This window comes from Bufo gargarizans, unplaced genomic scaffold (assembly GCF_014858855.1).
Source record: "Bufo gargarizans isolate SCDJY-AF-19 unplaced genomic scaffold, ASM1485885v1 original_scaffold_1098_pilon, whole genome shotgun sequence".
NCBI lineage: Eukaryota > Metazoa > Chordata > Amphibia > Anura > Bufonidae > Bufo > Bufo gargarizans.
The window spans coordinates 156,315-182,939 of record NW_025334238.1 but is presented as its reverse complement, the minus strand read 5'-3'; the positions used below and the strand labels follow the sequence as shown (position 1 = coordinate 182,939).

Sequence of the window (26,625 nt, the reverse complement as noted above, 5' to 3'; positions counted from 1 at the left end):
CAGACAGCAAGGAAACTGGGGTAGGTTTAGAACTGGCGCCGAAGTTCTGTAGAGGCAGATCCACCACCAATGCAGGGTTTTATTAAGACCAGCGTCTAAAACGCCAGTCTTAATAAATGACCCCCTATGTGTTTTACTTCTCCACCATTTTCAAAACCGCTGCTTGTTGTCAGTGAATGTAAACTGAAAACCCATCCTCGTCATGTCTACTGCAACCTGAGAGCTGTGATACACCGTCCCATACAATGTGTGCTGGACATGATCAGGACAAGATTTTTACCTTCTGGATGTAAATCGGAATAGGGCAACTCATGAAAAAGGGGAAGGGGTTGTCAGTAGCAGCAAAGCGCATCTTGACAGAAAGCAGAGATCTTGAAGATCATGAGAAATGAAGAGGCAAGCAGAGCTTTCCATTATATGACAATAAACCCCTTTTTTTCCCCTTGACCTCTATTTACCTAATCCCCGAGCGCCCCTTTAAGATAGTACTGTGACCACACCACCAAGTCCACCAGGTAGTTCTCCTATAGGGAATGATTGCAGTGCGGTCTTGTTCCTATTTTACCTAACAATCTCAGGTGACTCCATGTGGCCGTGGAGCCCTAGCCTAAGTATGTCCGTGGGTTTTCAGAATCTACTTTTAGTCCTCTCACTTGCCGTGAGTTTGGGGCAGGACAGAGTACATTTCTAAAAAAACGATTCGTGGCTCTTCACCCTACACAGCCACATGCTGCGGCGGACAGCTTTTCCACTGTGTGCCACCGGTGACTGTCATCCAGAAAGGCAACGTCTTCATAGTGCGTGGGACGGCAGCAGGGTCCTCCGAATATCTTCTCCTCCAGAAGGGAAGGGAGGTCGCTCTTCTGCAGCAGCCGTGACAGCGTCAGGTCATGGTTTGTACGGGATCTGGAGCATCCTCCCCCGCAGTATTTAAACAGGACGGTCTCTTCAGAGTCGTATCCAAGTCCCAGGTCTCCGACTCGCAGCAACAGAGTCTTCAGGCGACACTCCCGCTCCTCTGTGCGAAGGCGTCCTGACTGCGCCAACCTTCTCCTGAAACGTGGACGGGGGCCACCGTCTGATAACAGCGAGAAGGGCCTGACATCTGTGGAGAGACATAAGTGCCACCATTAATGGAGGAAAATGACTCCAGTCAGGATTGTCATCAGTGTTTCCTGCCTGACACTCTACAGCCGTGATCTTCAACCTCCAGCTGTCACTAAACTACAACTCCTAATATGCACTTACAGGCTGCGGCTGTGCCAGGAGTTTCACCAGGTGGAAAAAATAAAAGGCTTCCTTTCAGACTCCATGGTTGTTTTTTACAGCAGCAGCTACCATCTGAAGTATTTGGCAAATCGAGGCAAGGGGTTGTGCACTATTTTCCACACCTTTCAGACTGGTGGGACCTGCATTGGTGGTCATACTTACCTGATCCCCGGCTCGTTCTGGCCCTGGCCTCCGAAGCTTGTCTTGAGGTCCCTCCATGTAAACCTCTGGTTTGATGCTTCTGCTGCGAATCACTGGCCGCTGCCCCCCTTATGTCGTGTCAAATGGTCACGTGACACAAGGGGAGCAGATCACCGCAGTGGCCAGTGATTGGTTGCAGCAACGTCAAACCAGAAGTTTACAGGGAGGGATCCATGAAAAAGCAGCAGAGTCGACAAGCGAATAAGTCGGGGATTGGGTAAGCATGATCACCAGTGCGAGTCCCACCAGATGTCTGGAAATTAGTGCACAACCCCTTTAAATATAGACAATACTAAACAGACGAAATGCCAACGGATGATAATGGTTGGGGTCTGTGAGCTGGGACCACAACCATTCCCTAAATGAAGGACATATACAGCTCCCATTCACAGAGGTTGCTGGTATTGGAAATCTACACCATGAACCTCGGTGAGCCCTGTTCACACTTTCTACACATCAGCGTCCATTAGTGAGGTGATGGGTAGAGGCTGTGAGGTAGTGTCACTGTGTGGTCTGTAGAATACATGGTGTAGCGAATACGTGTAATCAATCATATGTTCTCTACTGTAATACTGTGGTTGGGGGGATTGCTGGAACGTCTGCCCTGGATCATCAGGGGTGGAAGAGGTGATCTGTGCGCCTAAGTAGCATTTGCTCCTGTTCTGTCCTTTTCTTTTTATAATTAAAATTTTGTTTAGAAACTGGATAACCCCTTTAATTTTAGCTATGTGATTTCAGGTCAGTATTGTGCTATATTGTAGGTATAAGGGTGGAGATGGCATGTATAACAACACCTAATAGTGAACATAATCTAATCTAATAGATAACAAAATATATTATAAATGGGGATGAGCGAATCGACTTCGGATGTTTCATCCAAAGTCGATTCGCTCATCCCTAATTATAAATATAATCTGTTATTGGAGGTCACACTGTACGACAGAACATGATATAATATATAATGATATTTATGTAGCCGGAAAATATAATATAATATATACCAAAACATCAGAGAGTATAATGTAATATATACCAAAACATAGAATGACCTATAAAAGAATATAATGTATTACATCAGAGAGTATAATGTAATATATTACATATTATAATAGAATACAGTCTATAACACAATATGTATAAGATAGAAAATGAACGTGACATTAGAGCTCAACCACAGACTGTCTTTACCAAAATACAATTCAAAAAAAGTGGATGGGGTATAAAACCACACGGTTGTCAGCCAATAAAAGGATATCCTCTAGATAAAACTGCTATTGACCTGCAGTCTGTCCATGCCCGGGCAGTGCTTCTTGGCACAGTGATGCCTCAGTATTCCTTTTTTATGGTAATGTCACCCCTAGGTGGCACTGTGCCCCGAGTTTTTACCATTATATAAGGGATGACTTGGATTATATGGATAATACATTGTATGCAGTATGCTGTGGATGAATAAATGTACCTTGATGAGCTTGTCCTCCACTTTGTATCACCCCAGTAGAATCCAAAGCAGCAGGGGCCACAGATCCAAGGAGCCCAACCAGCAGGGTGACCCAGAGTGACTCCCTGCACCTCATCTTGTGTACTCAGACCAGCTCTGTAGGAGAAATGTCCAGTCCCCCAAAATTTATACCCATCGGCGGAGATGGCTTAACCTGTCATGTGCTGGACGTTTCCATATAAAGCGCATGGTGCTTACACGGGGGGGAGTGCTCGGAGAATCAAAGCAGGATTTCTTTGATTCCTCAACTCTGCGTCACCCACCCCAAAGAATGTGCTTTTTACAGTAGATCTGTATGTACATGAGGAGTGAATACACAAGTATTGTGTGTACTGTATGCGTATACATGTATTATATATAGGGAAGTATAGATAATTATCTATCGTCTATCTATCTCATATCTGTCTATCTATCTCATATCTATCTATTGTCTATCTCATATCTATCTATCTATCTATTGTCTATCTCATATCTATCTATCTATCTATCTATCTATTGTCTATCTCATATCTATCTATCTATCTCGTATCTATCTATCTATCTCATATCTATATATATATACCGTATATATATATATATATATAAAATCTATCTCATATCTATCTATATGTCATCTATCTCATATCTATCTTCTATCTCATATCTATATATATACCGTATATATATATATATATATATATATATAAAATCTATCTCATATCTATCTCCTATCTATCTATCTATCTTCTATCTCATATCTATCTTCTATCTCATATCTATCTATCTATCTATCTATCTATCTATCTATCTATCTCATATCTATCTATCTCCTATCTATCTCATATCTATCTATTGTCTATCTCATATCTATTATCTATCTCATATCTATCTATATGTCATCTATCTCATATCTATCTATCTATCTATCTTCTATCTCATATCTATATATATACCATATATATATATATATATATAAAATCTATCTCATATCTATCTCCTATCTATCTATCTTCTATCTCATATCTATCTATCTATCTCATATCTATCTATCTCCTATCTATCTCATATCTATCTATCATCTATCTTATGTATGTGGTTTGCTGTATTTTATTATCTCACCATTACATACAGATTGGATAAACATATTAAACTTTATGGCATTTCTCAGAGCAGCAAAGGGTTAAATATGTGAAAGTATGGGGGGGGGGGGGGGTTTCGGGATCGGAACTGAATTCCTGTGCTGATTACAGACAGATGAATACCTTTTACGTAGTAAAATATATAGGATTAGGTGTTCATGACAGTCACGAAATTATAGCACACCCCTCTCTCTACCCCCTCCATACGTCTGGTAAAAAGATCAGACAGAGTCTTCCTCCCCTACTTCACCTGTCACCATATATCTGAGAGAGGGGTTATCCTTGTACTCATGGACATCTTGTAGCTCCCATATCCACGGAAGGAGACGGCGCGCCAACGTCCTCCGCGGCGCAGTATGTGCCCCGATTCAGTATACAAAGCTTTCATCATCCATTCAAGACAATAGAAGGGTCAGTGATGTGTTCATGTGCCAAAAAGTAAGTGAACCCTTCAGAATCTGCGGTTCTGTTGCATATATTTAAGCTACTATGAGGTCAGGTCTTGTTGGTCATAAATGTAGAGAACACACCTGTCAAAATAACTATGTGAACCCTGCTTTACCCAGTGTATGGACTTTCCCGTTGACTTAAAAAAACTATTTTTCAATTTCCATTAGGGAGTTCAGGGTTAATAGAGGGGAGTCCTCTGTTTGGTACCCAAATTAATAAGCCAGAGGGGGAGATGAGTTGGAGGACTGAGACAGCCTATTAGTTTCAATAATAGCTGTGTAATACTTCATTTTCCCCTGTGGGGGTGCTGCAGGTAAATTGAACACGTTCTGTCTGGTACTCCCACCGATTGTATCTGATTGAAGTGGGTGATAAAAATCTGTCCTGGTCATGTGATGATCACACAGATAACTGAACTGTAGCTTAAAGGGGTTCTCTGAGAACCATTTAAAATGGCTGCCAGCAACCTGTTCTAGAATGTGAGCAGGACTGGTTTCCACCACTTGCAGAGCTGCCTCTAGGCATGAGGGGACAGGGCCTCACCAAATTTCTTGGTTATCTGCTTATTATTATTATTTTTTTATTTATTTTTTTACAAACTTTAATTTTTGTTATTTTGGGTTGACATTTTTGGGCCTTGAAACCAATTGCTGGTTTTCCATATTGTAACACGAGGGACCACTGTACTATATAGATGGTCAGAGCTCACCGCTTCCACGGGTACCAAGACATCAGTGGTGCATGCACATTTGGTATCTGCACTGCTAAGATGTCTCCAACAGATCATCTCTCCTTGTGCTGATACTTGGTGCCATTGTGCCAGCAGGAAATCAAGGGGTAGAAGGCAAGGGTATTGAGCTGCACGGCTGCCCCTAGGTGCTCCAAAAGGCTGATTTTAACATCATTTGATTAGTTGGAGTGTTGGAACCAGTCTGAGGAGAGACATCATTGCTGCCATTCCTCCTTAGGGCTTTGATGAGGAAGAGAGCTACCTGTAGTTCTCTCTGTCCTCCTATAAGTTTAGGGGTTTAAGGGTGATGGATGCTTGTCCTCCTCCGCCACTACTTCAGCCTCAGTGTCTGCGAGGAGACTGAGGGATCTCACTTCTGGGGGGAGAGGGATAGGTGGTCCCTACTCCTCATGTGAAGCCTAAGGGGGTTTGAATGGAAGTGTTCAGTGTCCCTGGCAACCTGTTGCTCCCTGAAATGGTGGTGTCATCTGCTGGACTCTGTTGACCACCAATGCATTCCAGCTAGGTTATGGATTGCATTCCTGTGAAAGGCACTTTGAATGCCCAGGAGAAGTTTTTGGCATCCAATCTCTGAGAGATCAGAGCAATACAGCTAGCCCTCTTTTACTTTGTCTCCCAGAGTCGGGTAAAGGCAGCCAAGATCAGGTCAAACCCTTCTCAAGGAAGTGGATACGATCTTGTCTTGGGCAATCTGCAGTCTACATTCGAGGGACTCTCAATTTTGTAGCAGATGAACTGAATAGGGGTCACTCAACTTCAAGAAAGTGGTCTCTGAATCTGGAGATCTTCGGTCAGATCACTCTGAGAGGAGGACTTCCAGAAATACATCTCATGGCTACAAAGTTCGGTGCCAAAGTGGAGAAGTTCTGCTCCCTGTATGGAGGGGACAGTCCCTCGGCATGGAGGTTCAGGCAGGCTTATGTATTCCGACAAGTTTCAGTGATACCTAGGGTATTGATGAAAATACGGCAAGTCCAGGCCACGGAAATTGCCATGATACCATTTTGACCAAAGGGGTCTTGGTTGCCAGCTATGCAGATGAGTCGAGGGCAATATTGGAGACTTCCCCCAGTTCAGAACCTGATATCTCAGGGTATGTAGGTCTACCCAGATCTGAAGAGATTTGACCTGCCCCTATTACAATTTAGAAAGCTGATTGATGCTGTCTTGAGGACTCTGTCTTAAACCAGAGCAGAATCAATTAAGACATGGATGCCCTCCAGCTATTGCAAAACTACAACTCCCAGTATGCCTGGACAGCCTACAGCTATTAGGGCATGTTGTAGTTGTAGTTTTAGGGCTGCAGGTTGAGCATCACTGAACTAAGAGGAGCTAGACCTTTATCTCATTACCCTGTAATTAAGAGGTTCCTCTAGGGACTGCCAGGTTGCTACCCATAGCCCTCAAACCTATTCCTCAGTGGTAGGCTTCAGCGAATCAAGCTTCAGATCATAGATCCGAAGTTAATTAGTTAAAAAACGTAATTGTTAATGCTGTTTACGTACAGCATTAAGATGTATGGGCTCCGTGTAGCCAACCTTCGTCTCGGCTGAAGTTGCGCAAGATTTCGGTGAATGGAGTACGGTATTCCTATCTGCGTATTTAAAAACCTTTTCAAAATAGGTATCCGAAGTAGGCTTTAGTACCAGCCAGTACCGGAGCCCACTTCGGATTCCTAATTTAAAATGTTTTGTAATACGCAAGAATACTGAAGTCTCGCGCAACTTCGGCCGAGACGACGTTTGGCTACACAGAGCCTATACATTTTAATGCTGTACAGAAACAGCATTACGAACAGAGTTTTTTAACTAATCGACTTTCGCTTCATTCGCTCAAGCCTACTCAGTGGGATTTATCTGCGGCCTTAAAGGTTTGTGTGATGCTCCACTTGAGCCCCTAGTGGAGTTTACCTCAAATTCCTGTTCTTATAGATCACCTTTTTGTTAGCCAGTACTTTGGCTAAAAGGATAGCAGAGCTGCAATCTCTTTCAGTCTCTGAAACCTATATTACAGGGGTACTTAACTGGTGGGCCGCGGTTGCCAGATGTCCGGACCCCTGCATGTCCCACTTTCAACTGTATCTGTGTCCTCAGGATGAAGATACAGTTGAATACAGTGGTGAAGCAAGGAGCCATCCGCTTCACCATTCCCCTGCTGAGTGTAGTTCAGTGCAAGCAGGTGCGATGTGGTGACGTCATCACACCTGTAGTACTGAGCCACAGATGTGCTCCGCTCTGTTCGCGAGGGGAACATGGGGTTGGTAAGTAGGGCACTTAGGCCTCTTGCACACAAACGTTTTTCTTTTTCCGTTTACATTCCGTTTTTTGTGTTCCGTATACGGAACCATTTATTTCAATGGATCCGCAAAAAAAAGGGAAGGTACTCCGTATGCCTTCCGTTTCCGTATTTCCGTTTTTCTGTTCCGTTCAAAGATAAAACATGTCCCATTAATGTCCGCTTAACGGACAAGGATAGTACTGTTCTATCAGGGGCCAGCTGTTCTGTAAAAAACTAAATGCACCTGGACGTCATCCGTATTTTTTGCAGATCCGTTTTTTGCGGACGGCAAAATACTGAAAAAGCCATACGGTCGCGTGCAATAGGCCTTAAGGGGATATAACTTTTTGAGGGGAGCCACCTAAGGGTCATAACTATGAGGGGGGGTGTGAATGTCTGTGGGGCCACCTAAGGAGGCATCACTGTGTGGGGGATCATCACTCTGGGGGCACTTGAGGGGGTAGCACTGTGTCACTTAATGGGGCATCATATTTTGTGGAGTTCTCTTAAGGGAGTATCATACTCTCGGTGGGGGGGCACTTAAAGGGAATCACTGTGTGGGGGCCATTTAAAGGGGGATCATACTGTGTGGAAGCCACTTAGGGGGACATTCAAGCAGACATACACTGTGGGGAGGGCACTTGGAGGATATCACTTTGTGTTGGAGGCACTTAAGGGGGGCCTCATTATGTGTGGGGGGCACTTAAGGGATAATCCTACTGTAAGGGGGCATCATACTGTGTGGGTAGTGACTAAGGAGGCATCACACTGTATCAGGGGCACTAAAAGAGCATCATACTGTGTGGGGACAATTTAGTAGACATCTTACTGTGGGGGGCACTATAACCTATAACTATAACCACTGTATGTTTGGTGGAAAAGGGATTAGGTGGGATTTGAAGTGTGGTTTATTTTAAAAATAATATATATAATATAAAAATAATTGCTGCAGCGCTATGCGCCACCTGCTCGGACCTTCACCCTACAGTTATGTGAACCTTTAGGCTGTATTCACACGTCCGCAATGTGTTTTGCGGATACACGGAGACACGGATCCGCAAAACACGGAAAGCGGCAATGTGCTTTCCGCATTTTGCGGACCGCACATTGCAGACATAATAGAATATGCCTGTTCTTGTCCGCAATTGCGGACAAGAATAGGACATGTTCTATTTTTTTGCGGAAACGGAAGCACGGATGCGGAAGTGCGGATCCGCAAATGTGGATGCGGACAGCACATTCCGTCCCCATAGAGAATGAATGGGTCCGCACCCTTTCCGCAAAATTGCGGAAAGGATGCGGACCCATTTTGCGGACGTGTGAATGGAGCCTTACAAAAATGACTTGGGTATCCCTGCTATATTACATTCTTGCCAGACAGGGTGGGGTAAAATTCCTTACAGGTTTTTTTTCTCTAAACTTAAGTTAATTCCTGTACTATGTCCAAACCCCTCGTATGACGAGGAAATTAAGCCATATTCCTTAGACATTGTTAGATGCATAAAATTCTTGTGGACTTGGAATCATGAAGGATGAGAATATTCTAATTCTGTTCTCAGGCAAAAAGGCTTCAAGGCCACAACCTGCCTTTCAGTAGGTGGATTAAGGGTACGTTCACATTAGCGTTTTTCTTTTCCGGCACTGAGTTCCGTCATAGGGGCTCAATACCGGAAAAGAACTGATCAGTTTTATCCCCATGCATTCTGAATGGAGAGCAATCCGTTCAGGATGCATCAGGATGTCTTCAGTTCAGTCACTGAACGGTATTTTGGACGGAGGAAATACCGCAGCATGATGCGGTATTATCTCCGTCCAAAATTCCGGATCAGCTGCCGGAATCGAAATTTATTAGTGCCGGATCCGGCATTAAAAATACTGCAAGGCCGGATCCGTCCTTCTGGTCTGCGCATGCGCAGACCTGTAAAAATTGAGACGAATCAGTTTTTGCAATGCATTTGTGAGACAGATCTGCATCCGGATCCGTTTGCATGCAGATTGCCGGTTCCGGCAGCGGAACTGCTTGCCGGATCACTCTGCCGCAAGTGTGAAAGTACCCTAAAGAAGCAATATTTGTTTACTTTTCATCCTAGGGGTTAGAGCCCAATCCACTAACCTCTAGAGCAAAGAGGAGTCTGATCCTGTTAGATCAAATTTGTAGTATAGTCTCATGGAGCTCACTCTTAACATTTTTTTAACCATTGTTTGTCTGTCCCGATTGGGGATACTTCTTGTTAATTCCCTATTATTGCGCTGCTGGTAGGACGTTAGGAAAACGTTCATTTCTAACATTAATCTGTTTTCCCTTAATCTCCCTCAGTTTGCTTAGGTCTTTGGGATTAACATGTTAGGGTATGGGCCCTTTGGGATTTTGTTGAGGGGGGGGGGGTTTATATTTTTAATTATCTTGATTCATAAAATATTCAATTTTATCAGTACACAGGGGCAGAAAGACCTAATTATTGTGCTGCTGTTAGGACTAAGGGAAAACAGATTAGCATTAGAACTCAACGCTTCCCCCTTGTCAACAACCACATGAGCAACATCACATTTACATAGTTACTTTGTTCTTTTTCATTCAGCATTTTTCGTCCACCCCACTTGGGGACAGTCAGGGAGGCCATATGTGTCTATCAGCTGTATCTTCATTCTTCTCCTCCTGCTTTTTAAAACTCAACATGGAGAAAATTAAATTCATCCTCTTCCCCCCCCCCAAGTGACTCAGCCCCCGTACCTGACCTATCCATTACAGTTAACAGCACCACACTTTCTCCAGTCTCGCAGGTCCGCTGCCTGGGGGTAATGTTTGATTCCGCCCTGTGCTTCAAGCCACACATCTAAACCCTTACCACCTCCGGCCACTTTCAACTCAAGAATAGCTTTTGTATTCACTCGTTTTACTCAACTAAAATGCTAGTTCATGCCCTTGTCATCTCCCACCTGGACTACTGCAACATCCTCCTGTGTGGCCTCCAATTCCACCACTCTCCTCCCCTCCAATCCATCCTCAACTGTGCTGCCCGGTTTCCCCTCTGCCAGTCCCTGACTCCCCATTGCCCACCAAATTCAGTTTAAAATACATATAAGGCCACCTGTCCTCTCCTTACATCTCTGACCTGCTTTCTCAATACATCCCCACACGTAATCTCAGTTCCTCACACAGTCGACTACAGGATTTCTCACGTGCCTCTCCCCTATTCTGGAACTCACTATCCCAGAACATCAGACTCTACCACAACATCTAAACCTTCAGGAGTAACCAGAAAACCCACCTCTTCAGGAAAGCCTACCACCTGCAAGGAGCATGCTGCCACCACACAGCCAGAGGAGCATCTTTTACCCTCACCTACTGGGTCCTTTCCCCTTCCCAGGAGATTGTAAGCTCTTGCGGGCCTGGTTTGTATTTTTTATGTATTTGTAACCCCCTCTTGATGTACAGCGCCATGGAATTAATGGTACATTCAGATTAATAATACTAAGCAACCCTCAAATGTGTTAATAGGGGGCTGAAAACGAGCCATTTTTGGAATCTTATGGGCCATCATATGGTGCCAGATGTAAGCTACCAAGGAGACTGCGACGTTTTAACATTTACTAACAACTTAAGTCTCTTGAGTAGTGTTGAGCGAACTTGTGTTTTAAGTTCGGCGTCTAAAGTTCGAGTTCAGGTTATCGAAGTATCCCGTTATGGATTCTAAACTCCGTTATGGTCCGTGGCAGCGGAATCCATAACGGGATACTTCGATAACCCGAACTTTAGATGCCGAACTTAAAACACAAGTTCGCTCAACACTACTCTTGAGGTCTAAAGAGTCACTTGCTGACTTTGTCTCACTGGGCTACCGTACAAATTTGCACTGATTTAGCCTTTATCGGTTCCTCTGCTTTGCATGGCTGTATGACACTGTATAGGAGTTAAGGCTGATGTATAGATGTTATAGGCAGGTGTATGTTTTATGATGTAGACCTTGCTGTGTCTGCACGTCAATCGGCATCCCCCTTGGGGTGACAACACTCCTTCTCTGGTCCATCACTATTTTTAGCAGCATCTGGAAAGCTAATGGAATATCCGTCTCTCCCAACGCATTCCAGTCTAACCAATGAAACCTGCCAGGCACTCTCGGCATGCAAGAGGAATTCCCGTAAATCAGGATGCAGCATCCGAAGCGTCTGTGTCTAAGCGGAAACACGGAGACTACAAAGAAAAGACACAAAGCTTTCCATCAAAGTGGTTAAGAAGCCAAACCTTCAGTCTCTACAACCACTTTTAAGATTTAAATTAAGAAGTCACCAATGATTTAAACTGAGCAAGGTATCTGGACATACATCTTAAATCATTGAATTCAGTTTTCAGTCCCATTACCACAGGTGTATAAAATTCAGCCCCTAACAATGCTGTCTACCGTTACCACAGGTGTATAAAATCCAGCCCTTAGCCATGCAGTCTACGTTACCACAAGTGTATAAAATCCAGCCCCTAACCATGCAGTCTACCATTACCACAGGTGTATAAAATCCAGCCCTTAGCCATGCAGTCTACCATTACCACAGGTGTATAAAATCCAGCCCCTAACCATGCAGTCTACCATTACCACAGGTGTATAAAATCCAGCCCTTAGCCATGCAGTCTACCATTACCACAGGTGTATAAAATCCAGCCCCTAACCATGCTGTCTACCATTACCACAGGTGTATAAAATCCAGCCCCTAACCATGTAGTTTCTTTACAGATATTTGTGAGAGAATGGCTCATCCTATAGAGCTCAGTGAACTCCAGCATGGTACTGTAATAGGACATCACCACTGCCACTAGTCAGTTCCTGCCATTTCTTCCTGCTAGATATTCCACCATCTTCTGAGAGTGGTATTATTGTAAAGCAGAAAGAATTGCAGCAATTCAGTCACAGTAGAAACCACGTAAAGTTATAGAGCGGGGTGACCGAGTGCTGAGGAGCATAGTACATAAAAGTCACCAACGCTCTGGTGACTCCATAACTGCAGAGTCCAGACCTCCTCTGCCATTAACATCAGCACAAAACCTGTGCTGTGCCGGGAGCTTCATGGCATGGGTTTCATGGCCAAGCTGCTGCATGCCAGCCTCACATCACCAAACACAATGCCAGTCTGTGTCGGTTTTGCGGCCCGCAAACAGCAGATCTACAAAATACAGATGTGATCCATTTGCTGTCCGCATTTTTTTTTTTGGGCTGACCCATTTGCTTCAGTGGGTCCGTGGTCTGCATTTTGTGGCCATATTCAATAGTTTTGCAGAATGGACATACGGATGCGGTAAGCGCATGGATGATCTGGGTGTTTTCCGTATGTCCGTTCTGCTAACAGATAGGCCAAAGTAAACCGGAAAAGCTGAGACAGAAATAGGAAGGGCTTGAAAATAATACAGTATCCGAGGTAAAGCAACCATTTTAATCACGTGGATCGGTTTCACAAGTAGGAAAATTCCAAGCTATCAGTTACCTAAGTAATTTAGGACCAATATGGTATTTTAAAGTGAAGTTCAAAAGGAAGTATATGATTTATAACTTTGTGCTGGACACCAGATACTGTGGAACTATAGGATTTTAGGAGGATGCTAACGCGCTTCATGTACAGGTCTCTTGTGGCCCATCTCAAGTTTGCCCAAGACCACTTGCATGCTTCATGAAAGATGTTCTGAGACAAAAGAGGTACTACCTCACCCCAACTGTGACTGGGTTGAGAATTTTCTACATTACACTGGAACTAAAAGCCATTTCAGAGTAAGAACAAAGCTACAGGTAAAGCTGGGCACAGTGTACCCAGGACCCCCAGTAAGAACACGGGCACAGAAATTAGCCTTTTAAGGGAAGCAATAACGGGTGGTGGTACTATGAGCAGAGAATGTTTAAAATATGGGAAGTTTTGGCAGGCGACTGGATTGGAGAAGTTTACTGTAGTCCAGGATTAAAAAAAAAAAAAGGCAAATATCATAGAAATGCCGCGATCTTGTAATTCCTGAAGAAGCAATAAATCTGCTTGTGGTGTAGAGAGGCAGACAAAGGAATTAAGAGCTCCTCGGAGCCAGAGATGCACCTGGGATACGGGGAGACAAATGAATGGAGGAACGGTCGGAATGAAGATCGACAATAGGAAAAAATGAAGAACCTGAACAACGGTCACAAAGGAATAGTAAACAGATATAGGGAGGAAACCACATCAAGAAGAAGAGGCGGCGGCGGGAACCCTGCTGCTAGGACAGTGAGGAGGCTAGCCTCTTCCACGTACACAGCACAGGAATATATAGAGGACAGAGGTCCCATAGCAAAGTAAAATGGGGCAAACCTCTCCCGTTCCTGTAATTCTGGAGCTAGAGTTGGAATCTGCGGTTGGAGGAAGGTGGGTTCAAGAATTGAAGCAGGTTTTATAGCAGTGACATGGCTGTCCAGTGTGGCAGATTTCAGTAAAACTTACTGAATGGTACTTTTTTTTGGCAATAGATAAGATTGTCGCAAGTAGGGCATTGGGATAGTGAAAAACTAGATAGAAAACGATCTAGTCAAGGTGGTACAAGATGGCATCCAATACAGTTGCATGGAAGTCTTCTCATAGAACTGATGGAGGTCTGAGGCTCTACTGTACCTCCATATGGATCCATGGCTTAGATCTCCCACTGAGGAATGATCTCCTTTGGATTTAGTAGGCTTATGTATTTTGCCATCAGATCTCTTCTTCCCTGGGCTTGAATATTGAAGGGTCAGTTCTGATTGGTTTTATATGTTGGAGTCCCATCAACCTGACCCAATTCTCATATGTGAAGGACCTTGTACATCCCTCTATCAGCTAAAAAAAGACAGTACTCAAAATGAGAGCCCTTCCCGAGTCTCCTGACCTCACAGCCAGGATCTTTGTATTTCTAAATCAGCGGCCGCTTTAATATTTGTGGACTGCAGAACCTCACTGCGGATTCTCCACCTGATAAAATCAGGAGATGGTGAATGATATGGTGTAAGCTCAATGCTGGTTGCTGTCATCACTCTGCCTAAATACACCCATTTGTATGGCATCACCCAGCACGTCTCAGACTATTCAGGTGCCACAATGACACCAAGCTGTGAGCACTGAAGAGGTAAGGAGGCTTTTCTTTATCTTAATCAGATCTTTTACGTAAGGAACCCCGTTTAAGAGGCTGAATCAGTGTATAGGACGTTTTGAGCCTCTGACAACAGATGGAATCCAGAGATAGAAGGAATTAGGCTATTGTTCAGATATGTGAAGTATTCAGATTGTGCAGCGGCCAGTTCCATCCGGGCACTGCCCACACTGAGCAGCTGTACAGAATGAAAAGGAGATGCTAGGGCTGTGGACCACGATGTAATCACACAGAAATTACCTAAAAAGATCTCATTTTAATACTCAAAGTAATAAAAAAACAATAACCACAAATACTTAATAATCCTTACTACAAATCAAAAAATGTCACACGTTCCTGTGTCACAGGATCTAAAGCCTCTCGCTTGTCCTTTGCCCTTCTGAGCTCACAGGTTGTGCGCCAGTCCTGTAGTATGTGCCACTGGTACAGCAGCCCCGGGGTCATTCCTTCAGGTAGAAGTGCATTTTGTCATGTATTGTCTTGCGGTCGGGGTTGAGTCTCTTCAGGATCTGGGCGAGCACATTCACCGTCTGCTCACTGCTCAGGCCGGTCTTCTTGGTTTGGAACTTTTTCAGTAAATCCTTTGTGGTCATGGGTTTCCGGGTCAGATATCTTCTAACTGCTTCTTCTGTCAACTGAATGTCCCTGTAAGAAGAAAAAGGATTATATATGTTTTCCTAAGCCCTCAAGACATCCAGACAGTGGTGCTCTAGTGTTTGGAAAAATCCATAAACTAGCAATTCACGTATTCCCATATGAAGATTTAATACACAGATGGCCAGACAGTCCCAGAGGGAAGTCATGAGCAGGGTACCCTCCTCTATGACGTCCATATGTCACAGTAAATTTGACCTCTTATATTCTGCCAGGCCTTTGATAGTTATACCAGTTTCCGGGACTGAAATAGCTGCAGAGCCATTCATATCTAGCTCCCTGGGTGAATGTGACCTGCACAGAAGGGCCACCTACCCACTGCTGGGCGTGGACTTTCCAGACTGGGGCTGTGGAGTCGATTTTCCTGATGTGCTCTGAGGTCCAGATTCCATCTTCAGACGCTTGGCGGCCGGAGTGTGATTGGCAGCACCACGTTTACCTGGGGGAGAACCAAGAACAATTTAGGTGACGGACACATGGACACAGGTGGTGAGGACTTGTAGACATTCTACCACCGCACCTTGCTCCAGTTTATTGGCTGCAGCCCTGAGGGTGTTAGACGTGTTCCCCGAGTCAGGAGAGGGGGTGCCAGGTCGGCTGTTGGCGCGGGAGCTGCTGTTGGAGCCTCCTTTTTTATCCTTCTTTGGAGGAGTCTTCTTCTTCTACAAATAGACAAGCACAGCTCGAGTCTCCATTACATCATCAGGAGATGAGCTTTGTTAAGATGTTCGGCTGCTCACACTTCTATTACCTGCATGAAGAGAGCAGAGGAGGCCTCTCCATCTATTTCACTGTCCTCAGACGTGTCCGATTCATCACTGCTGTCTGCAAGGAGAAAGGAAACAGCAGTGGCCCTTCTAGTCAATCATATCCTCGATGTAGTGTACAAAGGAGGGGTTGTATGTAATAATCAGGGCTGTGGAGTCTGTAAGCCAAAGTTCTGACTCAGACTCCTTTATAAATAAGGAAGTAATATAATAATTAGTAATATATTTCTGCTAGTAAAATGGTGACATTGGCTCTCTCTCACCATTATGCAAGTAATCCGGAGATTTAGATGGAGCATAAACCATAGAGAACTAATTATCTATCACCACTAGAACCCCATGCTTATCACTGTTTATAGTACAAAGACAGGAGAGGTGAGAACGGATTATCTATCACCACTAGAAGACCCAGCTTATCACTGTTTATAGTATAAGGGACAGGGGAGAACATAGATATTTAGTTCTCATCTTTCCTATCAGCATAGAACACCCTGCTACTGTGTATAGCATAAGGACAGGAGAGAACACTGGAAAGGCGAGAACTGATTATCTATCACCACTAGAAGACCCAGCTTATCACTGTGTATAGTATAAGGACAGGAGAGGGGAGAACTGATTATCTATCACCACTAGAACACACTGCTTATTACTGTGTATAGTATAAGGACAGGACAGGAGAGTAACACAGGAGAGGCGAGAACTGATCACCACTAGAATACCCCGAGTATCACTGGTTTTGATAAATAAGGGCCTTAGATTTTTAACACACAAAATATATTTATGATTAACATTTCTAAATTTCTATAATCATTATTAATATGGTATCATTTATTTATTAACTGATCTTTTTAGGCTGGAGTTGGTACATTTCTAGAGTCAGACTCCACCTAAAACTAGCTTCAACTCAAGACTGCACAGCCCTGGTAATAAACTCCATTCGATCTGTCTCTCGACACTGCAAGGGCATACACAATAGATGTCCCTTAACTAACCCTTTAAGAACTGGCCTATTTTAGGCCTTAAAGCGGTTGTCGAAAGATTTAAACTTCCAGTGTCTGACCAGTAAGGAGCCATCTGCTGAGACCCCCACTGATCACAAGAACAGAGACGTCTCCCTCTTTAAAGCAAATGAATGGAGTGGTGGTGGTTGAACATGCCTGCTGCAACTCCATTCAGCTCTATGGGACTGCTGGGGATAGCTGAACATTTACATAGTATTTCAAAGCATTATTGGCCAACATGGTAATCTATTGTCACTGTGGGGAGCTGATGGGATGACAGGAGCCACAATTCTCTGTCAAACAACTTTGATTCCAGATTAAATAGTTGGCATCAAAGGTTTTCGCGATCCCGGCGGTTAGAGCAAGAACTCGGACATGTGTGGTGACAACATAGGCACAGCTCGTCTAATCACCATGATGTTCGTTTATGGCATGGTGCCTTAAGATAAACCATTTAATCCATGACTTACACAAGTCTGGGTGCGGGAGGGGGTTAATGACAAGTTGATCTCACCTCTTTTCTTCTTCTTCTCCTGGGGTGTAGGCGTTTTCTTCTCTTCCTCCTCCTCTTCCTCTACCTTCTCCTCTTCACTCTCCTCACTGCTCTCACTTCCTTCATCAATACCTACAAGATACCAGACACATCTTGAGAAGTTCTTCAAATTCTGTACAACATGGCTGAGGTCACATATGGTTCAGTCTCAGAATAGTCGTTAGGACTATGGGCAAAACAGGTGGGCACCAGAATTACTGCTTCGTAATCTCTAAAGCTTCATTTTTTTTTTTTTTTTTACCTTTTGGATGATTCTCTTCCTCCTTCACAGGTTTTGGTTTCCCAGGAAGTTCCTCATCAGAGCTACAAGGGCAGGACACATACAGATGAGTGCTCATATCACCATTGTGATTATTTACAATTGGTCACTAGGACCACAGATTGTCTCTAGGTTTACAGGTGTTACTTTATGCCTATATATAAAAGATAACTTATTTCTTTATCATTAAAATATCCCTACCTATGACTGACATGTGTCTGCAATTCCCGCTTGTTAGTGCCTTGTTTCTTTGCAATAGGGCTACCTATGGGGCTCATTTCTTTCTGCCTAACCGCCTGTTTTCCCGCGGTATCCGCCGTGCTGTTATGGGCTCACACTGTTTCTCGTGCGCTGCTCCTCAGAGTCTGCGAGTTCCTTCCTATCGCTCCCTAGTTCCTCATTTAGGCTGCATGTCTGTTGCTTATGCAATCACTCGCTGTTTAAAACACATGGAGCATTCACACTCTGCCCCCCGACATGTTTCGCCAAACACTTGGCGTCCTCAGGGGTTTTTGGGCAGTCTACTCGTGAAGGGGGCGGAACCAGGCTTGTAAAACCTCCCTACCAGCGACGTCACGGTATCGCTGGCTACTGTGTGTCTCTTTTGTTACTATGTTTACTTTTCGACCCATCAATGGTGACTTCTTTGGGTTGCTGCCTTTTAGTCACTCCCATGTACACTGTCGTCCAATCCATGCGCGCCTTTGCCTAGCGCATGCGTCGGGACTTATACTCCGTCCGGTGATGCGGCTTCCAGTGCGCATGTCAGAGGACTTATATGTATAATGCGGTCTTACTTTTCTACTACGCATGCGGACAGTATTGGATTCACAAGCGGTCGTCCTCGTCTGAAAATGCGCCCGCCCTTTCCCACTGCGCATGAGTCTGGACCCAAGATCCGTCAGACACTGCACCCTCCATTGCGCATGTCAAGGGACATATATATGATGCGAGCTCGCTTCTCCATTGCGCCTACATGCAGTATTGAATTCTGAGCGATCGCCCTCCTTTGAATTGCGCATATCACCATCCGCTCAGTTCTGCCAGTGTCTCCTGCACCTAGCTCCATTACCTGCTCCCATCAGACATGTAATCCACCTCCTGACCCTCAAAGTCTCCATCATCGCTGTCCTCTATGGCCTCATCGTCAGATCGAGACTTCTTACCCTTCTTGCGCTGAGCATTTTTCTTTGGAGCTTTTGGCTTACGCTCTCCTTAAACAGAAGCACAATTGGAATAAATGAATGAATGAAAGGGTCATTGCCCCAGTCTCATCTTATACCTTGGCTATGGCATCTGCATGTTGTGATTTGTGCTGTGATCCTGGGTGGCGATGAACTGTGGTACTCAGTGGCACCCAGTGTAACAGCTGCATTGCACATATGCTGGCACAACAGCCCACAGCGTTCCAGGTTTTCCCACCCATGGGTGCAGCATCACTGGCTTGCAGACTGTAGTACGTGATCTCATATGAATGGCTGTGACTCACTGCATTACCCTGGGACACTTTACCCCCCATCCCAGCTCTCACCATCTTCACCGCTCTCCTCGCTCTCACTGGAACTCAACTCCAGGTCGTCCTCGAGGTCATGAATCTTCAGGTCGTTTTTCTTCTTTTTCTTACTCTTGCCACCCTTGTCCTGCTTGCCGCCACCTTCCTCCTCGTCATCATCTACCCCTTGGTCCTTCAAACGACGTTGCTGCATGATGGTGAAGTGGTTAAGGATTTTGTTTCGTCTGCAGACAAAAATCAAAGGCGTCATAAGAGGAGCGGCCGATATTAGTCACACGGGGGGTATGTGACAAAGTAGTGAATGGGGGAGGCAAGGAGGTTTCTGCAATCCTCCTGCTAGAGATCAGAACACTGCGGGCATTCATCTAAAAGAAGCATCCTTCTCTATAGCGGGCACTCACCTCTCCCATTCTTGCTCAGCCTCCTCGGCGGTCAGGGTGCGGTGCTTGGCCACTGGTGTGAAGTTGTACCAGTTAGAGACTGGAAATGCTTCGAATGCTCCATCTGGACACTGGGTGAAGATGAAGTAAGAGGCGTTCTCCGTCACCCCACCTTTCTTCACGCCTTTAAACCTGTTACAGAAGAAGACGTCTATATATGTAGATATCTACTACGGCTCAAGCCTTCAGCCAATGCTTGTGTACACGGCACTCACTTGCGCCCAGCTTTGCCATTAACCCTGAGCATCCAGGGCTGGTCTTCAATCTTGAACTCTCTCAGAATAATACCGTACTTCCTGCGTCTAGCCTCGTCTCTCTGCTTGCGATTATATTCACTCCCAGCCCCAGAGTCCGGCATTTCCTCATCCTGAAACATCTTCTTGGCGCTCAGATCACGCTCCATGCGAGCCTGGCAGAAAAGCATGTTACAATCAGTGTTGGCTCTGCTGGGAGTAGAGCGGAGAAGCCCTGTAATAATTATTCCCATCCCAGGTCATGACACAGCCATATTGCGCACATCAGATGAGGTCTGCCGAACAGCTGTCTGAGAAATACCTGATAAATCACTGATCCTATAGGAAACGCACGTCCGCACACGCCACATCACATGCACGCCCCAACGCTGTCTGTATGACAGCTGCACGGGTCACCATTAGGGGTTATCACCGCCAGCCCTGCTCCCCCATTCAGTCTCATACCCTGTCGTGGGCTTTAAATCAATGGGTGCACCCACAATTACCATTTATACAGCCACTAGACCCAGAGGCTGTGTACTATGCATGGCATCCTGCTAAAACGGACTTTGGGAGAAGCATTATAAAGAAGGACGGCCTTATTAGCATCTCACAGTCCCCACTCATAACTGTGTGTCAGGATTGCTGGAAGCCAGCTCAACATGAATGGTGGCTGTGAGATGCTACTAGACTGGACTCTCTGGGCCAAACGTCTCCCAATGTCCATTTCAGTTGGATGCCTGACACAATATATAACCTCAAAGCTCTGGTTCTGTTTAATTTTGACCTAAGGGTTGTTACAGTCTCTTCTGTTTTAGACTCCTTGGAGTCTAAGGGGTTAATCAGCTGAGATTGGAGGCTTAAGGCTACTTTCACATCTGCGTTTTTGCTGGATCCGTCATGGATGGCTGGGTGAGACGTTAGAGGGGATGCTGCACTGCACTCCCAGGATCAGTGGGGTCAGACATCCTCAGATCATACCCTAGCAAGACAACATCATTTGGAAGCCCCCTTTAAGAATTATGAACAGGGTGAAGCACGAAACAGGGCATACACAGAAGAAGGGGGGGTCTTACAGGGTGGATATTGAGGGACAGTGTAATCATACAGGGAGGAGGATAGAAGAGTTCACATGAGCCATGAGGGGGGCAGACCAGGAGAATATTGGGGGCTGGAGCCCATACAAGGGGGTAAGGAGGACTATACGGAGGAGCTCTGCTATGGCGGATCATCATACAGGGATGTCGGGGCTGCGGAGTCTCACGGTGAGGACCTCAGTGACGGGCGCACACACTTCCCAATCCTGTTCTCCCCGGCTCACTGCTCCTTTTCCATTGTGGATCAGCAAAAATGCTTCCGTTAAAATAATACAACCGTCTGTATCCGTTACGAACGGGTCCGGCTGTATTACCTCTAAAATAGCCATGACTGATCCGTTAATAAAACCATCGTAAATCAATGGGTGCCGGATACGTTTTCTTGTGTGTCCGAGAAAACGGATCCGGAATGAAACACAACGCAAGTCAATGGTGCCGGTATGGGAATGCAAACAAATGGAATGCATTCTGGTGCATTCCGTTCTGTCCCCATTGACAATGAATGGGGACAAAACTGAAGCGTTTTCGTCTGGTATTGAGATCCTATGATTACCTCAATACTGGAAAGGTAAAGTGCAGATGTGAAACCACGTGTGGTGTACGTGACCCACCATCCTCACCCTCCTGTATGGCGATTCTGTAGGGATATATCATCTCTATAGCTGGGGAACAAACATACAGTGGAAATCTGCTTTACGCTCCTCATTACCTGGTTCCATGTAGAGAAGTCAACTTTATCCGCCGCATTGAAGGCCATAAGATTATATCTTTTACTGGGGTTCCTGCACCAGAAAAACAGAAACCTATGAAATTCATATGATGGGGCCCAGTGGCTGGAAACTGGAGGGGTGCATCACAGGGGACGTGTAGGTCTATCACCCAGAAGTGCTCCGAGGCCAAGGGTCATATTAGGGAGCTGGACGCTTTCTTAATATTGGACTCCATTTACAAATACATTTTGGAGACATCATTGGAATACGCCATCACTGCGGTGACCCTCACAGGGCAGGGAGGTTTCTGCTGCTCTCACTTTTAGGGTCCATTCACACATCCGTGTGTGTTTTGCAGATCCAGAAAACACGGACAGCGGCAATGTGCGTTCTGCATTTTGCGGACCGCACATTGCCGGCACTAAGAGAATATGCCCATTCCTGTCCGCTATTGCGGACAAGAATAGAACATGTTCTATTTTTTTCAGGATCTGAATTGCGGACCCGGAAGTGCGGGTCCGTAATTCCGATCGGGGCCGCACGTCCCTATAGAAATGTATGGGTCCGCAATTCCGTTCCGCAAAATGCGGAATGGAATTGCGGATGTGTGAATGGACCCTTAAAGGGAGTCTGTCACCTGTTTTTCACCAATATAAGGGCTCATGCACACAACAGTATTTTGCGTTCCATATACGGAACTATTCATTTCAATGGGTCCGCAAAAGATAAGGACAGCACTCTGTGTGCTGTCTGCATACGTTGCTCTGTTTCGTGACCCTGCAAAAATTATGAGACATGTCCTATGCTTGTCCGTTTTGCGGACAAGAATAGGCATCTCTATAATGGGCCTCCTGTTCCGTTCCGCAAATTGCGGAAGGCACACGGGCGGCATCCTTTTTTTGCAGGTCCGCAAAAAACGGCACGGCCATGTGCATGAGCCATAACTAAGAGCACTGCCCCACAGAAGACTGCAGACACATCCCAGACGTACCTGTGTGCACTATGTGTCTGGATTCCATGTCCAGGAAAGGCACTCTTATTCTGCTGGAAAACAGCTCCCAAGTGCCCGGCTCGGCTGCTGCAAGTGCCCAAAGCTAACCAGCCTGAAGAGGGGAGGGCTGCTTTAGCTGCTCATATCTTGGGATTGGTAGCCACTAGTAATGAACCTGACCTTGTTTGAAAGCTGGCATTACAACCTTTCAAATCATAGCATTATATCCACTATATCAGAAGATATAGCCGTTAGAAATCGAGTGTAGGAGTGAAAGCTAACGGCTATATCTTCTGATATAGTGGATATAATGCTATGATTTGAAAGGTTGTAATGCCAGCTTTCAAACAAGGTCAGGTTCATTACTAGTGGCTACCAATCCCAAGATATGAGCAGCTAAGGCTACTTTCACACTTGCGGCAGAGAGATCCGGCAAGCAGTTCCGTCGCCGGAACCGCCTGCCGGATCAGGCAAGATGTATGCTAACTGATGGCATTAGTAAGACTGATCAGGATCCTGATCAGTCTTAAAAATGCCTGATCAGTCGAAAAAATGCATTGAAATGCCGGATCCGTCTTTACGGCGTCATCTGGCAAAACGGATCCGGCATTTATTTTTTTCACCTTTTTTTCAGTCTGCGCATGCACAGAATGGAAGGACGAATGCCGGATCCGGCACTAATACATTCCTATGGGAAAAAATGCCGGATCTGGCATTCAGGCAAGTCTTACGTTTTTTTTCACCGGAGATAAAACCGTAGCATGCTGTGGTTTTCTCTTTTGCCTGATCAGTCAAAACAACTGAACTGAAGACATCCTGATGCAAACTGAACGGATTGCTCTCCATTCAGAATGCATGGGGATATGCCTGATCAGTTCTTTTCCTAGAGCCCCTAGGACGGAACTCAATGCCGGAAAAGAAAAACGCAAGTGTGAAAGTACCCTAAAGCAGCCCTCCCCTCTTCAGTCTGGTTTGCTTTGGGCACTTGGGAGCCGTTTTCCAGCAGACATGGAGTCCAGACACATAGTGCACACAGGTATGTCTGGGATGTGCAATCTTCTGTGGGACAGTGCTCTTAGTTATATTGGTGAAAAACAGGCGACAGACTCCCTTTAAGTCCTAACAGCTCCAGCGCAGCCGAGTCCCCGTATTCATGAGCTCTCCGCGCTCCTCGCCCACCTGCCTCTGATTGACAGCTTTTTTTTCCCCATATGAGTCAAAGAAAGTGACCCAGAATTTTGCTAAGGAGACCTATCACTAGTTAAAGGGGTTATTCAAAGTCTAAACCATTCTCCCAATGCCCGGGCCCCTCATATAGATTATACTTACCCAGCTCCCCGGCACCCGCATCGCTCCTGATCCCCGCACAGCTCCCTGGCGTCACCCACGATGCTAGAGAGGCTCGTGCCCGTCGCAGTCTGCTATTGGCTGCTCTCCTCCCCCACTGCTGGATGTTTTGATCCGCTTGACGGGGAGATGCAGCGGCGTCTGTGCAGGGATCAGGAGCAACGTGGGTGCCGGGCAGCAGGTAAGTACAATCTAAATGTTTTAGACTTTGGATAACCCCTTTAATGTTGCCCTTAGTTAGGACACTATAACACTGGCGACAGATTCCCTTTATGAAAGTACTGTGCCTCTTCAGGTCCTATAGGGTTGGCCCATTATAGCAGAATAGATCCACCGGGAGCCCAGGGGGCGCTAATAATTTCCTAGCACCGCTGTCGCAGGAATCACGGTCCGTGTGTCGGCCGCATCTTACCGGGCCGACCACAGCTTCCTGAACTGTCTGTCATAGTCTTCAGTACAAGAGATCCTGGATCCGACATGAACTGACTGCATCATAAAACATCATCATACAGTCAGATCCGGAAGTTGTGGTCGGCCAGGAGATCCAGCAAACACGAGGACTGCGTTTTCCCGGTAGATCACGGTTGTCGGCATGAGTCCTAAACCAGAAAATCTCTTTAAGGTCTAAAAAAAAGTCACTGAAAAAAATGCGTCTGGGCACTTATGCCAAGAAAAGTTCTGTACATCCACATTGACCAGACGCAGGCTAACGGCTTCCTACAGGCCTCTGTCTGGCCAGTGACCATCCTATACTGAGGGTCACTGCAAAAAAAAGGGCACTGGGACCCTATGGGTGGTATGTGGCACTGCATGGCATCCATCACAGGCCCCAGTCAGATGTATAGGCATGATGGCAGACTCAGACGCACTGTGCACATGGGAAGAATCACACTTGGCATCATATACAAAGACCTGGGCATTTATAAAACTGTATTTTCAATTAACTGCTGCTGCCACCTAGTGGAGAAGGTGAAGTACTGCTGAGGTTCTAGGGATGATTTGCTATGGGAACCTATAAATCTCTGCCACTCACCTGGGGACACGTACGACAAATTCAGTGGCAGACTGCCCGCCGATAGACTGACTGCTGCCTCCCTGTGACACAACACCAAGAAAAAGGTCAGCACACAGAAAATCACATCGCAGCAGCCAGAACGCTGAGCGCACACTTACCAGAGACGCCATGGCGGAAGGAGGGCGAGTCAGATACCTGAAAGACGGAGAGGAGCAGCGATCACATATGGAGGACTGAGCAGCTAATGTCTATGAGGGAGGAGGGGGTCAGCATGCCCAATCCTTAGATCCCAAGAGATAAGCGGCTGACAGAGAATCCAGCGCCTGCACATCTAGTGATGGTCCCAAGTAGAGTGACCACAACTCCCAGCATGCAAACTTGTTGGCTGTTCTTGGAACTCCCATTGAAATCAAAGGTACATGCTGGGAGTTGTAGTTTCCCAACCCCTGCACTAGGATAGGATTGGTGGGAATCCCATTAGTGGCCTCTGCCCAGGACCATCTGGCAGCCCCTTATCTCCGCTGATCATGATTGGGCTGCAGAGCTCACATCTTAACACCTTCAGCGCTGGTGGCCAGAGAAAGATGTGAGAGGGGACGTTGCATTGTCAGAATCAGTAGGGTCTCGGGGGTCAGACATCCTCTGATCATACCCTAGCAAGACATCACTTGGAAGCCCCCTTAAGAACTGGGTGAAGGAGGGGGGGGGGGGGGTCTTACAGGGTGGATACTGGGGGCAGCGGAATCATACAGGGAGGGGGCTGGGGGGCAGACCAGGAGAATACTGGGGGCTGGAGCTCTGCTATGGCGGCTCATCATACAGGGATGTCGGGGCTGCGGAGTCTCACGGGGTGGTCTGCAGAGCCTCAGTGACGGGGGCGCACACACTTCCCACTCCTGTTTTCTCACCAGCTCACAGCTACTCCTCGTCTTCCGGTCCAGAGCTAACTACTTCCAGGTTACGTCTGACGGAAAAAAAAAACCTGTTAGAACGGACGTGCCGCCGCCATCTTTGTTGCTGGTATATACGGCAGCGGGCGGACATGTTTGTTGTGGGCACGTTTCCAGCTCTCCACACTGTGCAGCTTGTCACACCAGTTATCCCCAGCTGATGGCGCCACAGCGTGGTCAGAACCCAGCCGTTATTTCCAATCCGAGGTTTTGATCATTGACTTTGGTTTTCCTGTTGACAGATCTGGCTAACTGAATGAAACCGGTGGTTCCATCAGGAGAGCCCCTTTAATAAAAACACAGCTCCCAGGCCTTATAATACAGGGGTCCTGATAGGGCAGATATGGGGAGGGGGTCCCATCAGAGGATACAGATGGGGCAATGCTTTAGTAAGAAATAAGTAACCGT

At 45.9% G+C, this 26,625-nt stretch overlaps 2 protein-coding genes across 4 annotated transcripts; both read right to left on the bottom strand.

Moving 5' to 3' along the window:
* Nucleotides 1-710: 710 nt before the first annotated feature.
* PSPN (persephin) lies at nucleotides 711-3,044 on the bottom strand. Its single transcript, XM_044273757.1, has 2 exons — nucleotides 2,930-3,044; nucleotides 711-1,105 (listed from the first exon to the last, which is right to left on the bottom strand). Exons 1-2 carry the CDS (start codon nucleotides 3,042-3,044, stop codon nucleotides 711-713), a joined length of 510 nt encoding a protein of 169 aa, XP_044129692.1.
* An 11,879-nt stretch (nucleotides 3,045-14,923) lies between these two features.
* GTF2F1 (general transcription factor IIF subunit 1) lies at nucleotides 14,924-26,265 on the bottom strand. 3 transcript variants are annotated; one of them, XM_044273759.1, is made up of 14 exons: nucleotides 26,176-26,265; nucleotides 25,426-25,462; nucleotides 25,286-25,347; nucleotides 21,914-21,986; nucleotides 20,090-20,283; nucleotides 19,836-20,006; nucleotides 19,453-19,658; nucleotides 18,994-19,135; nucleotides 17,904-17,965; nucleotides 17,624-17,734; nucleotides 16,093-16,166; nucleotides 15,862-16,003; nucleotides 15,657-15,780; nucleotides 14,924-15,332 (listed from the first exon to the last, which is right to left on the bottom strand). In XM_044273759.1, the coding sequence occupies exons 2-14, from the start codon at nucleotides 25,435-25,437 to the stop codon at nucleotides 15,128-15,130; spliced, it is 1,578 nt and encodes a 525-aa protein (XP_044129694.1). In that variant the 5' UTR covers nucleotides 25,438-25,462; nucleotides 26,176-26,265; the 3' UTR covers nucleotides 14,924-15,127. The 3 variants fall into 3 exon arrangements, with proteins under 3 accessions (XP_044129694.1, XP_044129695.1, XP_044129696.1); XM_044273760.1 differs by having other exon boundaries at nucleotides 26,115-26,185; XM_044273761.1 differs by lacking the exon at nucleotides 26,176-26,265 and adding an exon at nucleotides 26,088-26,126.
* Between the last annotated feature and the right edge of the window lie 360 nt (nucleotides 26,266-26,625).

Excerpts from the sequence above, each read along its gene's own strand:
- PSPN (XM_044273757.1), bottom strand. The coding sequence starts at position 3,044 with ATGAGGTGCAGGGAGTCACTCTGGGTCACCCTGCTGGTTGGGCTCCTT. Across the intron at positions 1,106-2,929 it reads TGGAGGACAAGCTCATCAAG|ATGTCAGGCCCTTCTCGCTG; the intron begins GTACATTTATTC and ends GTCTCTCCACAG.
- GTF2F1 (XM_044273759.1), bottom strand. Across the intron at positions 19,659-19,835 it reads GCTGAGCAAGAATGGGAGAG|ACGAAACAAAATCCTTAACC; the intron begins GTGAGTGCCCGC and ends TTTTGTCTGCAG. Across the intron at positions 16,004-16,092 it reads CCTCTGCTCTCTTCATGCAG|AAGAAGAAGACTCCTCCAAA; the intron begins GTAATAGAAGTG and ends GTCTATTTGTAG.